A 17,806-nucleotide genomic window follows, 5' to 3' on the forward strand; every position below is an offset into this window, starting at 1 on the left:
TCACTGTTGAATCACGCAAATCAACTCGCTTCTACATGCAGCTGCCGCTGCCGCTCGCAGCCGCTGATACCCATCTCGTGCACACAGATGCAATGTGACCACCGTTATCACGCCTGAAGCGCGTCACTCCAGCTCTCCGCACTTCAGCCGCAGTTCCGCCAGTGTGCTGTTGTTGTTGTCTTCCATTCTTCCCCAAATTTTCTGGCCGACAATGATGACACTTGCAACCGTCCGGCTCAACACGCGGCCAGTGCATTTGACTGCCTATCACGACTCCGGTGTCTCGCACCACGCGGCTGCGCAAGCCTTCGATGCGCCACTGAATTTAATATCGACCGAAAATCACTTTATCAGAATACCCGCGAGGCTATGGTGAATCCCACTTCTGATGTCGGAGATAACCGTTATTTAATTTAACCGTAGTCGAGCCAGCGAGTTCTGTCCGCCTGCGCACTCCAAACGTATCTGTCACCACGTCACTTTTCCTTTAGCCTTTTCACCTTTTCTTACTTTTTACTCAAACGTCAATCCTAGACAATCTCAAGCTGTCTCTCTCATTCTCTCCTATTGTTGCGACAGACGAACAGACCTCACTCAGTAACACTCCTGTTACCGACTCAACTGTCATTGCGCCTGCGCGCCAGCGACACCTACAGGGCTACCAATACCTGAGCATGCCGAATAACTCTGTTGCCATAGCAACAAGCTTTCCAAATTTGCACTTAGCAACCAACTCGCCGACATATATATTATGGGGTCGGAATTGACTCCTTTACTGGGATGCAAACTTCTGACTAAAATTGTAAAACCCTGCAAGGGTATAAAAACATTTTTTTAGGGGTTTTGAACTAAAAAATTTAATGAAATCAAAAATTCTCAATGTATAAATATTTTTCGGATGATTAATATTTCATGTATTTAATATTTTTCTAAAAAATTATATATCATTTAAATATACACACATTTACATATTAGCATCTTACTATGGTTAGCTAGGGAGGGTAAGTTAATTAATAGAAGTCTACTAAAATAAGACACTAGTCTCTCGTCCTAGGGTAGGCCACGGATGGCGAAAAGTAAAAAGTTATTTTTTACGGATTCAATACGGTTAAGGTTATATACTGTTGTACCGCACAAAAAAAATGCAATTTTATCGATTTTTTGTTTGAAAAAAAAATATGTATTAAAAATGTTTTGCCGACGTGGTTTAGTACATGTTTCTGGGTACTTATTAAAATGTTTTCATAAAAAAATATGATATAATAAAAATGTTATGGCCGAATTCCAAGATCGTCTTTTTTCCACGGTGACTTGCGGTGGACATCATATCCTGAGAACGGTTCATGTGAAAAAATTTCGTTAGTATATTGTATTGCCTAGTCCCTGGGCGATAGATTTCTAAAAATTTTGATTTAAAAAAAATGGCGACGGTTTTAACAAAAAATGTACTTTTTCAAGGCATAAGATTTTCGATTTTAATGCTCTAAAAAAGGAAGTTTTCAAAAAAAATGGAAAACTCTTTGTCCAAGGACTAGCTATTATTCAAATAAATAAGTGGTCAAAATTTGGTGTTGATCTAATTAATAGTTTTTTAGTAATCGTGCCCACCGCAATGGTAATTTTGAAAAAACAAGTTTTTGAGATAATCGCGTTTAAAGTTTGCACGGCTTAACGGTCGATGTGCAGGTAGTGCTACAGGTAGCAACAACTTTGGTTCTAATGAATTATGAATTTTTGTGGGAGTAACAAGAATATGCAGTAAAAAGAAAGCGATTTTTTTTTATCTATCACAACTCTATATACATATATAACCCCTTAATATGGACTCCGAATTGAGGACTCCAGGCGCATGAATACTCCGATATCGGGGGTACTAACGAAGTAAAAAGAGTCTTCGTTACATCGAATCGACTTTTTCCGACCACATATAATAAAACCGAGCATGCCTCTAGCTTTATTAAGCATGCATGAAATATGTTCAGAGAACGAATGTTTAGGGTCTAAGCGAAACCCAAATCGTCAACAAGAGTTATTCTCTTCAGAGAGCAGTCATTAAGCGTATAAGTGGCAAACTGGGGAGGGACACGTGAAAATGCCTTCAGTTTGCATTTGGAGCTAGTTTCCTTACAAGAAGAGAGTGATTAACCGAGTCAAAAGCTTAACTGAAGTCTGTGTAAATCACGTCGTTTTGAAAGTTGCGCTGGAAACCCCTAATAATGAAAGAGGTGAGTTCCAGGAAATTTGTAGTGGTCGATCTTCGCCTCATAAACGCTGAAAGTGAGGAGTGATTACATTCTCGAAAAGTTTTGGAATAGGCGATAACTTTTTTTGGCGTCCGATTTGTTACCTTTTTTGTGGAGAGGAATGATAAGTGATGCCTTCCAAATAAGGGAAAATACTGAGATTTTTAAAGATAAGGTAATCAATTTAAGAAGGGGGTTCCACAGAGCCTCCGGACAATACCAGAGCAGCTCGGCATTCCATCGGGAATAAACTTGTTTTAAACAATGAAGATCCAAGCTAAGCGAGCTTTTGTTTAAAATAGGACTGTATAGTTGTGTCCCCTTGTGTATATGCAACCAACAAGAGGTCATTGTAGGAGGGGTTCTTAGGCAAGAGCAAACACAGGTCGGGATAATTTCCAACGTTATAATTATTATTCAGTGCTTTACTTTAAACTTGATATATATGTGTCGGCGAGTGTCCCGAGTCCATCGGGATCCATTAAATAAACTTGTTTTAAACGATGAAGATCCAAGCTAAGTGAGCTTTTGTTTAAAATAGGACTGTATAGTTGTGTCCCCTTGTATGTATGCAACCAAATAGAGTTTATTGTAGGAGGGGTTCTTAGGCAAGGGCAAACACAGGCCGGCATAATTTCCAACGTTATAATTATTATTCACTGCTTTACTTTAAACTAGATATATATGTGTCGGCGAGTTGGTTGCAAAGTGCAAATTTGGAATGCTTGTTGCCTTGGCAACAGAATTATTCGGCATTCTCTGGTCTTGATAGCTCTGTAGGTGTCGCTGGCGCGCAGGCGCAATGGCAGTTGAGTCGGTAACAGGACAAGGACAGAAGACTGTCTGTTACTGAGTGGGGTCTGTTCGTCTGTCGCAACAATAGGAGAGAGTAAGAGAGACAGTTTGAGATTGTCTAGGATTGACGTCTGAGTGAAAAGGGAAAAAGGGTGAAACGGCAAAAGGAAAAGTGGCGTCGTTCTTAGTATGGTTATGGGTTTAGTAGGGGTAACCTTTGATTTTGCGACCAACAGCGAGACGTAGCACGTTCAATCCCCGTGCTCTAGCCTTAGATAAGTAGTAGCTGCATTAGATGTGGAAGACCCGTCACAAAACGCGTGATGCTAAGCTGATACTATGGATCCTAGAGAATAATGAATCCACCGCGGTATGCTCAGGCCGTCGATCCCCAGCAAGCCGTCCCGAAATGCTTGCCGTTCCTCAAGAGCCTTAGGAACCTCTTCGTCCCAATCCAGAGACGACCTAGCGCCGTTATCCTGCGTTTTCTTAGCCATGGTAACCTCCTTTAATATCAACTTTCCCGAGATGATGACTGGCGCGATGAGACCTAGCGGGTCGAACAGCCTCGCTATGCTTGATAGGATCGTCCTTTTGGTGAAACTAGGTGGTATCTCAAAACTGACCTGAAATTTGAAGCAGTCCTAGCGCCTTGATAGAATCCGCAGTGTCCCAATTCAGAGTCCGACTGCATTGATGCTCTAGCGGAATCGATTGCAAAAGGCTCTCTTCGTTGCTGGACCATTTCCGCAACTTCATGCGAGCGGATTTTATCCCGATACCTGGGCCCTCTGTATCTTCTATCGTATGCCCTCCGGAAAAAATGTCGTCTACCTACATAGATCTCGTTCCTCAATACTTCTTCCGCCTTAGGAAACGAACACTGCTCATCCTTCGCTAATTGTTCAATGACTCTGAACGCCACGAAGGGTGCCGAAGCCGTTCCGAAGGTTAGCGTTGTCAACGCATACACGTTGAGGGACTCATCCGCCGGCTTGTTCCTGGTGAACATCGATACAGCGATACATTTTTTGTATATCCGCCGTGAAAACAAAACGATATTTCCGCCAGTTGAGAATGACTGCAGACATGTCGTTTAAAGATCTTCCATTGCTAGTCCTTGAGGAGGCATCGAAGACGATTCGCTGTTTGGTTGATTGAAGTTCCTTTTTAAAGACAGCGTGATGCGGGAGTACACAAGAGGCCTATTCGCGGCTGTATTCCTTACTGTGCTGCTTTCACTGCCCATAGCCGGCGCTATTTACTCGAGCGCGAAGTATTCCTCAATCTCATCCACATATTTGCTGCAACGGTCTGGATTGTTGGACAGACGCCTTTCCATCTGTAGAAACTGTTTAAGCGCCATCTGATGAGATTTTCCTAAGACCGTGGTTGGATCGAGATAGGTTTTAAAAGGCAACCTGACCACGTAGCGACCATCCGGTCGACGCACGTGGGTCTCCTGAAAAAACGACTCGCGCCAGAGGTCTCCTCCGTCGCTATAGAGCGATCCGGAACTGACTCGACCTCACAACAACGCTTCAGCAATGCTCCGGGACCAGCAGCACTCGATGACAGCGCAATTGGTTTGCTTCTCTTACTCCCTGCGCACGTCCCAATAGGATCCATCCGAAGCGTGTATTCTGCGCTATAGGCTCGCCGGGCAATCCGATCCTGGTGTTTGGCAGCATGATTTGCGCCAACATGTCCACTCCTAAGATGAGATTGACTCTCTTCAAGGCCAGAAAGGCGGCACAACGACGCAGGATATGGTCGCCGCTACAGTGATAACAGGAGCTATTCGGGCGCTTTGAGTGCTCCTGTGCACTATGCACTCGCCCTCGCTTGCCTGGGTCGGCAGATCCTGGGCCATTATTAGAGTCGTACGACGAGCTTCGGTTCTCAATCGCATCCATTATGACCAAACGATCATTCAAAAATGATTCTAAATCTTTATAAGTTGGAACGGTGGCACCGCTCCCGTGGTGATGCTCTCAAGCGTTGTGGGTCTCCTTGGGCAACTTCGATGCTTGTAATGCGCCAACCAGTGCTGCCGTTCCCCGTCCAAGGCTTGAACGTGGCGGAATGCAGCCAGGCAGACAATGACCGTGCTCAGCATCGACCGTATTGAATCCGTATTACCCTTTTGCAGCCTGGGCAACGCGTGTATCGCGTTCATGTGGTGGGAAAAAACGAGACGAGGATTCTTGTACCTTTTTATCATTATTCCCCATGCCACGGCGTAGTTTGTCTCCGTGAGCTGCATTTGACGGATATCATTATCACGCACCGGCAACGACTCCTTGAGAAAATGTAACCGCTACGTTACTCAAATTATTGTTGTTATGTATGAGGCTCGTGAAGGCGTCGTAGTAGCCTGGCCAGTTCACACAAGCACCGGAAAGCTTGGGAACTGACATCTGTGGAATGTTCAGTCGCACCTCCGGATCAGCGGCTCCAGTTGCTAGTGGCTGCAGCTTGGGAGTCTCGGCTCCAAGTTTATCCAAATCCTCTGCGATGGCGTAATAGGCATCCATTTAACGCTCCTCGAACTCCTATTTGGAAATTTTCACGGCATAGCTCGATTTCGCAAACCCTTCTAGATTCACGATCACGGCATCAGTCTCCGGGAACGCGTTCCTTAGCTCTTCCACATGTTGCAGCCGTTTTTTCAAATAAATTCTCGTTTTTCTCGATTGTGAATCCTTCTTAAAACTCAGAAACATCGATTTAAGGGATTGGTACCTGCCTTACCTTTCCAAGGTATTAGAAAATATAATGGCAAAACAAATTCATTGACTGAAATGCTAAGTAATAATCAGCCTGGATTTAGGAAAGGTCTAAGCTGTACAGCTATTTTAAATATTACTGACGGCATAAGGAAACAAATGGACGATAACAATGTTACATTTTTAGTTTTACTGGACTATAGCAAGGCTTTTGACACTGTAAACCATAATATTTTATGTTCAAAGTTACGAAATATGTTCCATTTTTCAAAAACTTCTGTTAAGCTTGTGTCTCCGTACTTAAATAATCGTCGTCAATCTGTTGTTCTATGTAATGTATCGTCGGAATTTAAAAATGTTACTCGTGGTGTCTCCCAAGGTTCAGTGCTGGGTCCAATGTTGTTTACACTGTATCCTAATGACCTTCCATCTGTGTTGTCGGATTCTAATGTTCATCTGTATGCCGATGATGTCCAAATGTATTTAGTGTAACTATTTAGTGTAACTCATTGTGACTAGCGCACTAATTTATAAGTTTTTCAAGCTTGTAGCGTTAGGAAGGCAAATAAAATCAAATCAACTCAAATATTAGAACTCTATTTTCTTACGTTGTATATTACCATAATAATGTAAAAGCCTGGGTACATTAAGAAATGCCGAAAAATACAAAATCGAAACGCGTTGAAAAAAGTGAAAAAATAAAATAACAAAGTAAAAACAAATGCCTTTATCGAGACATAACAACTATAAATAACAAGAACCTACAGTCGACGGCTGGTTATACCCTTGCAGGGTATTATAATTTCAGTCAGAAGTTTGCAACGCAGTGAAGGAGACGTTTCCGACCCTATAAAGTATATATATTCTTGATCAGCATCAACAGCCGAGTCGATCTAGCAAGTCCGTCTGTCCGTTTCTACGCAAACTAGTCCCTCAGTTTTAAAGCTATCTGAATGAAACTTTGCATTTAGTCTTCTATATACTCTCACTGCTATTATATATGTCGGAACGGGCCGGATCGGACGACTATATCATATAGCTGCCATACAAATGTTCGATAAGTTTTTAGAAAAAAAATTATAACTTGTCTATTTTTCTATATTATTGCATCATTTTTGATATATAGCCATTGTATATTATTCCAGAATTTTGGTAAAAATTTTATGAAAATCGGACCACTATATCTTATAGCTGCCATAGGAACGATCGGGAAATTAATCGAAAAAAATTATAGCTTCGTTTTTTTTCATCTACTCTGAGATACGAGCTTTACTTATTATTATAGAATTTTGGTATAAATTTTATGAAAGTCGGACAACTATATCATATAGCTGCCATAGAAGCGATCCGTATATGTAGAGAAAATGTAAAGCTGGGAATGTATAACTGTAACTGACAAACTTTAAACATAAGAAGTATAGGTAAAATGTTATGAAACTCAGTTTAGTGTCTGTTTTTGGCATTATAATTTATAATATAAATATGAAAACCAATCTGCAAGGGTATACAAACTTCGGCGTACCGAAGTTAGCTTCCTTTTTTGTTTTTATTTAAAAAAATATATACAGTTGCGGCAAAAAAAATAGCACCATGACATATATTTTTCATTATTGATTAATTGTTTTATAACTATTCATATATTTAACTTGTTTAAGGCTTTTATTTTTACTTTAGGCTCTAATTTATCGAAATACACTGCAAGTGTCGTCGATAATAACATGAAATTGAAATATTTACATTAAGAATGTGAACGTTGAACATTTTAGGCGGCAACAAAAATAGCACTATTTCAAAAATAACTTAAGAAAACGAAAAAAAACGAAAAAAAATACGGGAAGTTCTGGAATATTTGTATTCATTTGTATTCCTTATCGATATAGTGTATTAATATTTCGTTGTAAAAGCTTTGGCAGCAATGACAGCAGCACAACGTCTCGGCATAGAATTGACCAAGTTTTGACACCTTTCCCGTGGAATACTGCTCCATGATTCTTGAATGGTGGCCCAGAGCTCCTGATTAATCCTTGGTTTTGCATTGGAAACATATTTTTTTACATCAGACCAAAGATTCTCTATCGGGTTTAAGTCTGGAGACTGAGCAGGCCAATCCATTAGGTGAAGGGATCTGTCTTGAAACCACTTAGGAGCTTTCTTGCTGGTATGTTTAGGGTCGTTATCCTGTTGGAAGACCCACAACAACGGTATTTCGTATTCTGCATAAGACAGCATCACTGTTAGCAAAATATCGCAATAGACATGTTGATCCATAATACCTTTTATCCAATGTATTGGACCCACTCCGTAATAAGAAAAGCATGCCCAAACATCCTATGGTCGGATGAAAGCAAAATCGTGCTATTTGGAGGAAGAGGATCTCGATCCTATGTACGGCGACCCCCCAATTCGGAATACCGCCCAAGTTTCACCTGCAAGACCATAAAACACGGTGGAACGAGTATCATGGTTTGGGCATGCTTTTCTTATTACGGAGTGGGTCCAATACATTGGATAAAAGGTATTATGGATCAACATGTCTATTGCGATATTTTGCTAACAGTGATGCTGTCTTATGCAGAATACGAAATACCGTTGTTGTGGGTCTTCCAACAGGATAACGACCCTAAACATACCAGCAAGAAAGCTCCTAAGTGGTTTCAAGACAGATCCCTTCACCTAATGGATTGGCCTGCTCAGTCTCCAGACTTAAACCCGATAGAGAATCTTTGGTCTGATGTAAAAAAATATGTTTCCAATGCAAAACCAAGGATTAATCAGGAGCTCTGGGCCACCATTCAAGAATCATGGAGCAGTATTCCACGGGAAAGGTGTCAAAACTTGGTCAATTCTATGCCGAGACGTTGTGCTGCTGTCATTGCTGCCAAAGCTTTTACAACGAAATATTAATACACTATATCGATAAGGAATACAAATGAATACAAATATTCCAGAACTTCCAGTATTTTTTTTCGTTTTTTTTCGTTTTCTTAAGTTATTTTTGAAATAGTGCTATTTTTGTTGCCGCCTAAAATGTTCAACGTTCACATTCTTAATGTAAATATTTCAATTTCATGTTATTATCGACGACACTTGCAGTGTATTTCGATAAATTAGAGCCTAAAGTAAAAATAAAAGCCTTAAACAAGTTAAATATATGAATAGTTATAAAACAAATAATCAATGAAGAAAAATATATGTCATAGTGCTATTTTTTTTGCCGCAGCTGTATATATGGGAATAAGAAGAATTAACAAAATTAATAAGTTTAATTTTCATTGTAAGTTTTGTCTAAGGTATAATGTTATTAAATTGATGTATAATAATACCTTATAAAAGAGTATTAGCTTATGGCCAATCGAAAACGTATGTATCAGACAGAAGGAGGCATTTCCGACCCAATGTAAAGTTTCGTTTTTACACATATATTGTTTTCAACATAAATTTAATTCTAATCAATTTCAATATTGGTTTAAGGGGGTCTTCTCATTGAGCAACTTTGTTTTTTTTACACTAAACTACAAAAAAAAAGTTTGAAATTGAAATTTTTTTTTTGAATAGCCGCCATTTTGTCAAAAAAAAAAGACAAAAAACAGCCACACAAAAACGTATGTGTGTTGCAAGTACTCTCTGTGCTGAGCACCCAATCATTGCGGTACTTTTCTTCATCGGGTGCCGATCACACTCGCACTCAAAATGGGCACGAGAAAAACAACTATGCAAAAAGAGTGGCAAGAAAAAAAACATTTATGACCTGGGTATCCGGACGACTCACATGAAGAAAACAACTCCAGACGCCTTTTCTGCATTCATTTTATAAAAATTAAAAAAAAAACGAAATAATTATCCTTTTATATGTAATTTTTATTAGTATTATTATTATCTCATTTTTTAATTTTTATACCCTTGCAGGATATTATAATTTCAGTCAGAAGTTTGCAACGCAGTGAAGAACACCTTTCCGGCCCTATAAAGTATATATATTCTTGATCAGCTTCAACAGCCGAGTCGATCTAGCCATGTCCGTTTGTCCGTCCGTCTGTCTGTTTCTACGCAAACTAGTCCCTCAGTTTTAAAGCTATCTGAATGAAATTTCTATATACTCTCACTGCTATATATGTCGGAACGGGACGGATCGGACATACAGTTTGACAGTTACAGTTTTACATTCCCAGCCTTACATTTTCTCTACATCTACGGATCGCTTCTATGGCAGCTATCTGATATAGTTGTTCGATTTCCATAATATTGTTACCAAAATTCTAAAATAATACCAAAAGCTCATGTCTCAAAGAAGATGAAAATACATTGAAAAACAACGAAGTTATAATTTTTTCTATTACTTTCCCTATCGTTCCTATAGCAGCTATAAGATATAGTCGTCCGATTTTCATAAAATGTTTACCAAAATTCTGAAATAATAAAAAAGCTTATATCTCAGAGTAGATGAAAATACGTTGAAAAACAACGAAGTTATAATTTTTTTCGATTAATTTCCTGATCGTTCCTATGGCAGCTATAAGATATAGTGGTCCGATTTTCATAAAATTTTTACCAAAATTCTGGAATAATATACATTGGCTATATATCAAAAATGATGCAATAATATTGAAAAATAGACAAGTTATAATTTTTTTACTGAAAATTTATCGAACATTTGTATGGCAGCTATATGGTATAGTCGTCCGATCCGGCCCGTTCCGACATATATAATAGCAGTGAGAGTATATAGAAGACTATATGCAAAGTTTCATTCAGATAGCTTTAAAACTGAGGGACTAGTTTGCGTAGAAACGGACAGACGGACCGACGGACGGACAGACGGACATGGCTAGATCGACTCGGCTGTTGATGCTGATCAAGAATATATATGCTTTATGGGGTCGGAAACGTCTCATTCACTGCGTTGCAAACTTCTGACTGAAATTATAATACCCTGCAAGGGTATAAAAAAATGACCTACGCCCGATCCATGCTTGTGGGTAGGATCACCCGAATCATTTTTTGAATCCCTCGCTCGCACCCTTTTGGCAGTAACAAAAAACCATCGTGTGTTTCATATAGCAGCAAATAGGATGCATTAAACACCCGGGTGTCTGAGACACCCGGTGTTTGCCCGGTGCACTTGTTGTTCCGGTGGCTTGCTGCCGTTCTCTGGTAGCCATTTAAAGTCAGCTCATCGTGCTAGGTTAGGTGCTACTAACTTTTTCTCTTCCACGTGGCCAAATACAGTGCATATTTTTAATCTTAACTATGGAAAATATTCATTAATGTATGTAGAATATTTCCGCGACGATTCCCACGGAATTCCTGCAGGATTATCTTCCGAAATTCTCAGAGGATTCCTGGCGAATTTTTGGGGGATTTCAGAATTCGTCGCTGAGAGTACCCCTTGTATGAAAATTCCTCTCCGAGTTCCCTGAGGATTCCTTGGGGAATTATTTGGGTTTTTTGAGGAATCGTGGGGGAATCCTGGAGGAATGGAACTGAAGAGACTGTTCAAAGTTTCAAAATGATCGAAAACAACAAAAATTTGTTTTTGTTTTATGAACATGCCGCCAGGAATCGGACGGGAAAGGAATTTTGGAACTGAAATAAAGTTAACACGAATTAAAAATATTTCAATAGTTTTAGGACAACTAAACATTCGTCGTTCCGATTTGCTGGACGTGTGGCTGGGTAGAGGACACAGTATTGAGCCCCGTTTTGATTGGCTCCGCAATAAAGTAAACAAAAATTGTTTATCTACTGCTACTGTTCACAAGCTTTTACACAGTTCACGGCGCGGATATTTTTGTATCTTCATTACTACTTGTCGGTTGCTTGCGAGAAAATGCTTCTGAGCCGCGTAATCTATATAGTGACATATCCACAGTCCCACGGACTCTGTCTACGCCTACTTTCTTTACACACAACACAAACACACATTATTGTAATACCCTGTAACACAACCACACTTGCCCAATACACCCTTTGCTACCCTAGTTATATCCAGTACACACCAGATAGCAACCGGATGTTTATAAGAATCCCAAAGCCAAAGCTAGTGGAATAAACCCAGGCTCTACACAATCTGAAACTCTAAACAAACTCCAGACAGTCCCTTCTGTAGACTAAACATTTATGACTTAAGTCATCACACGTTCCCACGTTCAAAGTTCGGACTCGCCAAGTCGAAAACAAAAATATTTGATTTCAATAACAAATCGTAAAATCAAAGAGCACTTGTATCCAAGAGCGAATGCACTTGAATCCAAGAAAAGATTAATTACTAACTCCAAGCTCTCTCCAAATTCTCTTCAGAACTTTAAAAGTTTAACTCAATATTTGAAAGCTCGAGACCGAGGCTTGAACGTTAATCAATCCAAATCAATTAGGAGAGTTCAGTTAGAGACACGAAATTGTTCGGTCGGTGATCTTCATTTAAAATACAAAACCTTTGTAAAAACTAATTGTAATATTCAGTTAAATAAAAATTATATTTTTTTTAACTTATGAATATCCAGTTATTTAATTATATATATAAAAATGGAGACAAAAAATGTTAGCAATCACATCACAAGAGAACGGCTGGGCCGATTTGGCTCAATTTTTTTAAAATTTGGTTGTCATTGCCAGAAGAAGATTATAGCATAAGAAATTTTTGGGAAAACCTTCTGGAAAATCCCTAGCGGCTCAACAACATGAAAAACCCTACAAAGATCATAGCTGCGTTGAGATTGTGTATCAATGAAATCGACCAAAAAATTATTGAAACAAAAAAATCGAGTTAATAAAGCATTACCAAAGTGAGCTTAAGCAATTGGAAATAATGCCTGCTGTTAGACGATCAAGACTTGGACGACGTTCACGCAATCCAATAAGTAGTCCGAATTTCCGTAATAGTTGGATGCAAGAGAAACGTACAGAAATAGATGCATCGATACGTGCCTAAATGGCACAACTTCGCGCTGCACAAAGACCAGCTCAAGCCCGACAAAATAATAGAGGAAGACGAACCGCATATGAAAATTTGAATCGCGCTGCATTCGCATACAATTCTGAAACACCCTACAAAGATCTTAGCTGCGTTGTTATTGGTGCATTGTCTGTCGTATGTCAGCATTGCAATGCACTGAAGTTTCGGTTTAAAACCCCCGGCTTATGCTGTGCAGGTGGCAAAATTAAATTGCCCGTTTTGGCTCATCCACCAGAGCCATTGTATTCGCTACTATATGGAAATTTAGCCCAATCAAACAGTTTCCTAAAGCTTGCACAAAAATATAACAGATGCTTTCAAATCACGTCATTTGGAGCAGAGGTTGTTCATCAATTAGGCTACAATCCAAGGTTTAAGGTAATGGCGTCTCTTTATTATCAAAATGAACAACTCACATTTTTTCGAAATTGCGTCCCAACATTCAGATTCTAGGGCAAATTCACCACCGCGCGGGCGCTTTGTTAGCACCACAAAAAAAAAGATCATAAATTCCTTCAAATCTATTTCATTTGTGATTCGGCAGTTGAACTAAATCACCGCTTTGCAATTGTTACTGCAACTAAACGTGAAATTATCGAACAATTGCAAGATCTTCTCCATGAGAATTATGAATTGGTCAGATTGTTCAAAACCGCATTGGATTAATGCATTATGACGAACACAAAATCATCAGCGCTGTCAAAAGACCCACTGGTAGCCATGCAAGATAATTCAATGCTCCCACTATCAATGAAGACGGAATGGTGATTGTTGGCGAAAATGTGGACTCACGCGATATTGTTCTTAAGCGTAGGGATAATAGCCAATTGCTGCGAGTTTATGAGACTCATCGGTCATATGATGCTCTTCAATGCCCGTTGATGTTGTGTCGTGGAGAAGATGGGTATCACTTCACCATAAAGATGGTCAATCCAACGACAGGTTTGCTTACAAATCATCACTTCTTTTTGATACGATGATGTTTCAACAGTACTGTTTCGACATGTACGTCAAAGTAGAAACGGAACGTCTCAATTTCATTTGTTTTAATCAGTCGAAGTAAAGTTCGCCGGGTCCCCTAGTAAACATTAAAAGCGTGATCGACTATTTTATGCTAGAAAAAACAGCAGTCTAAATAATTTGACAGACGTCTTCCACAGAGCTCTGGATTCTTCCGATCCGTATCTATCCGGAATCTCTTTACACAAAAACTCAAGGGTACAACCTCTTATGTACCCTGTTTATGAAAAAAAACTAAGTAAAAATGAAAATACTGCCAACTGCTAATGTGGGCGGCAGGCATAGGCGTGGTCAAATTTCTAAAACGACAAAATTCGAAATTCGAGAAAAATAGTTCAAGCATATGTGCAAAATTTGAGGCCATTATCTCTAAAATTGGAGTTTATGCCAAAAAAAAAGAAATTTCCGTCCAATGCGCATTGTCTAGAATAATGCTATTAAGCTATGACCAAAATAAAGAGGCATATTTTTTTTTTTACTTTTAGCATTGTCCTACCGTTATCCTTCGCATTTCTCTTTACGTAGCTAAATAGATCAAGCTATGCGATAAAAAAATTTAAGAAAATTGGTCAACAACAACAAGAATAACAATTAAAACAAGAAATGAAGCTAACTTCGGCAAGCCGATGTTTGTATACCCTTGCAGATTGGTTTCGATGTTTATATTATAGGTTTAAATGCTGAAAACACTCACAAAGCAAAGTTTCATTACATTTTACCTATACTTATTATGTTTACAGTTTGCAAGTTACAGTTTTACATTCCCAGCCTTACATTTTCCCTACATCTACCGATCGCTCCTATGGCAGCTATATGATATAGTTGTCCGATTTTTATGAAATTTATACCAAATTTCTAGAATAATAAAAAAAGCTTATATCTCAGAGTAGATAAACATACGATAAAAAACAAGGAAGCTATAATTTTTTTTCCTATTTATTTCTCGATCGTTCCTATGGCAGCTATATCATATAGTCGTCCGATTTTCATAAAATTCTTACCAAAATTCTAAAATAATATAAAAAAGCCATATCTATAAAATGGTGCAAAAATGTTGAAAAACAGCAAAGTTATAATTTTTTTTCTACAAATATATCGAACATTTGTATGGCAGCTATATGATATAGTCGTCCGATCCGGCCCGTTCTGACATATATAGCAGTGAGAGCATATAGAAGACTATATGCAAAGTTTCATTCAGATAGCTTTAAAACTGAGGGACTAGTTTGCGTAGAAACAGACAGACGGACAGACGGACAGACAGACAGACGGACAGACGGACATGGCTAGATCGACTCGGCTGTTGATGCTGAACAAGAATATATATACTTTATAGGGTCGGAAACGTCTCCTTCACTGCGTTGCAAACTTCTGACTGAAATTATAATACCCTGCAAGGTTATAAAAAGTTGGGATGTGCAAATAATATTCCATTTGTGTAAATACTTTTGACTACATCTATACCAGAGATGGGCATGCCGTGGCTCAATTTGCTCTCACTGCTCAAACCGTTATCTTTTTTCGGAGGCGCCAGCAAGTCGTGCCATATGTTCGGTGCTCGCGATCAGCGAACCGTGAAGATTTACAAAAACAACGACACTGACTTTTGGCGCAGGTAGCAAGCACATCGCGATCTAGAGTTTGCAACAACACAACCCGTCGCGATGCTGGGGGTTGTTGTTGTTTTTTTTTCTGGCCTAGCTGCTACCCAAGCCGTTAGATCTCATGCCCGTCTCTGATCTATACAATACAATATTGAACAACAGATCATCATTATTCAGAAATTTGAATTCTATTAATTCTGCACTATGGTTTACTGACTTCGCCTTCAATAGGCTCGAAATGTTTTTCGATATATACTCGTACGTGATCTTACCTATGTTAGCGAATGATAAATCTTCATGTTTTTATAATTAGATAAAGTATCCTATTTTAAAACCTACATTTTTTAAATATTTAATCACTTTTCCATTACAGACTTTAACAACAGCTTTCCGGCAGCATGACACTGACATGGATGGGGTCATCACAATACATTATGAACAGTTTTTAAGTATGGTGTTTTCATTAAAAATATAATTATAACTTATCAAATATATGACAATAAAAGAGTGTATAAAAAATATAACATTATATTATATATATATTATATGGTTTGTATTACATTTCAAGGGTATATTTGTATTAGTCCCAAGTGGTGGATATATATTTCAAGATATTCTGGTAGTGTTTCTACGACCAAATCCTATTAAAGTTTATTTTTTAATGTATTGTAGACTAGTCTTCCGGATTTACGATCGGCCCGCAAAATTCGTTGTCCTAGAAACTCGGGTTTCTGCAAGCCCTTTGAATATTATGTGTCGCGTGTACGCGCACAAATATATATTAATCATAGCCGTATGACACTGGCGCATTAATCAGAGACTTCATTAAAAATTTGGCAGCGCTATAGCGTTTTACACAAGTGCGAGCAAGACGACTAAATGGCGCTCTAATGCATTAAAATAATGCATTAACTACTTCATTGCCGCGATAATCGATAGATCTACATAAAATATACTAGATACTCGATAACAAAATACGGGTTTAAGGGGGTCTTCTCATTCAAAAGCCGTTTTTTGGACCCTTTTTAAAAAAAATTCTTATTTGAAAACGCAAAGAATAATTGAAAACTTTTTTTATTTATTGTATTCAAAAATGTTCAAAGTAACGAGGGTTGTTCAAAGTGTAATGAGACTTCAAACTTGGTGGTCGAAAAAAAAGGTGTCGTCCTGGCGGCCACGATTCAGGGTCTCCAGAGCGTCCGAAATGCAAAAAAAAAAAAACGGGGTTATATGCAGAATAGATGTCATTTTCGGGTGAAGGAACAGATTAAAAAAAAAATTTTTTTAAACAAAATGGCCATTCAAAAAAAACAATTTCGATTTCGGGCTTTTTTTTTTGTAGTTTAGTGTAAAAAAAATATATAAAAAAAAAATTTTTTTAAAACTGTTCCGTCACCCGAGAATGGTGACAATTCTGCGTCGATTCCACTTTGTTTCATGAAAATCGGTTCAGTTGAACTGGAGATATCATGGCCGCCAGTTCGAAAAACGTGGTTTCGAGATAAACGCGTTTGAAGTTTGAAAAAAAGCTCATTTTGCGAAGACCTTGCTTCACAAAAAAGGCTGTATCTTCTAAAGTATTTCGAATTTCTAAAAATCATTTTGGGGACATATACACAACATCCCAAGCTATAAATAAATGCAAAAAAAAAATCGAAAAAAAAGTTTCCCAATGAGAAGACCCCCTTAAGGGGTTAAATACCTTTTTGAGCGAAAAAATTGAGGGAACTTTCGATTTTTTTTCAGGTGTGTAGCAATTATTTTATGACACTGAAGTTATTATTTATTGATAGTACATGTTTTTATCGAAACAACAAGCGTTTGTTCTTGAAAAAATATAAATAATTTACGAAGCTATGGCAATTCTCTCGGAACCCTTTTTTTTATAGCGGCTTGCGGTGACCACGATGAAAGTCCAGCAGGTCAAGTGAAATAAAAAACCAAAAAAATTCTATTAGTATAGTATTATATCCAGTTCGTGAACGATTATTTTCAAGATTATTTGGTTTTTTCTGCATACAGTAACGATTTTTCGAATTCTAAAAATGTTATTAAAAAATTCTGATCTGCAAAATCAAAATGCAATCTGCAAAACTGAATCGTTCACGAACTCGGCACAATCATTACGAATAATTAAAAAAAAAAATGAAGAAGATCGATCAAATAGTTCTTGTGCAATCGCGGTCACCGCAAAAGCACTTTTGGAAAAACACGACTTTGAGATAATCGCATTCAAAGTTTTACGTTGAGTATATGCAACTATTGAAGTCGCGCCTCAAAACGCTGTTTTCCAATCGAACTATTATTCGGATCTCTATGAAAATTTGGGATAATGTTCTCTAGGGGATATACTTTAGGATTCAGGAAAAAAAAAAATTTTCGTTTTTTTGAAAAAAAAGGTATATAACCCCTTAATGAAGAAAATTTTAATTGAAAAGTGTATTAGCCAGTTTATTAGAGCGC

General features: G+C 38.3%; 2 protein-coding genes across 4 annotated transcripts in view; one reads left to right on the plus strand and one right to left on the minus strand.

Annotated features, from left to right (window-relative positions):
- The window catches only part of Alg-2 (Apoptosis-linked gene-2), a 37,333-nt gene extending 21,466 nt beyond the window's left edge, over window positions 1–15,867 (plus strand). Inside the window, exon 3 of the mRNA XM_041777544.2 lies at window positions 15,717–15,867. Within this exon, the coding sequence (XP_041633478.1) occupies window positions 15,717–15,818 (102 nt within the window). The 3' untranslated portion in view covers window positions 15,819–15,867. The remainder of the gene's footprint in view (window positions 1–15,716) is intronic.
- Window positions 1–17,806, minus strand: part of LOC138928989 (rabankyrin-5) — a 280,025-nt gene that overhangs the window by 178,187 nt on the left and 84,032 nt on the right. The window lies entirely within an intron of this gene.

The sequence above is a fragment of the Drosophila kikkawai genome, chromosome 3R (assembly GCF_030179895.1).
Source record: "Drosophila kikkawai strain 14028-0561.14 chromosome 3R, DkikHiC1v2, whole genome shotgun sequence".
Classification (NCBI taxonomy): Eukaryota; Metazoa; Arthropoda; class Insecta; order Diptera; family Drosophilidae; genus Drosophila; species Drosophila kikkawai.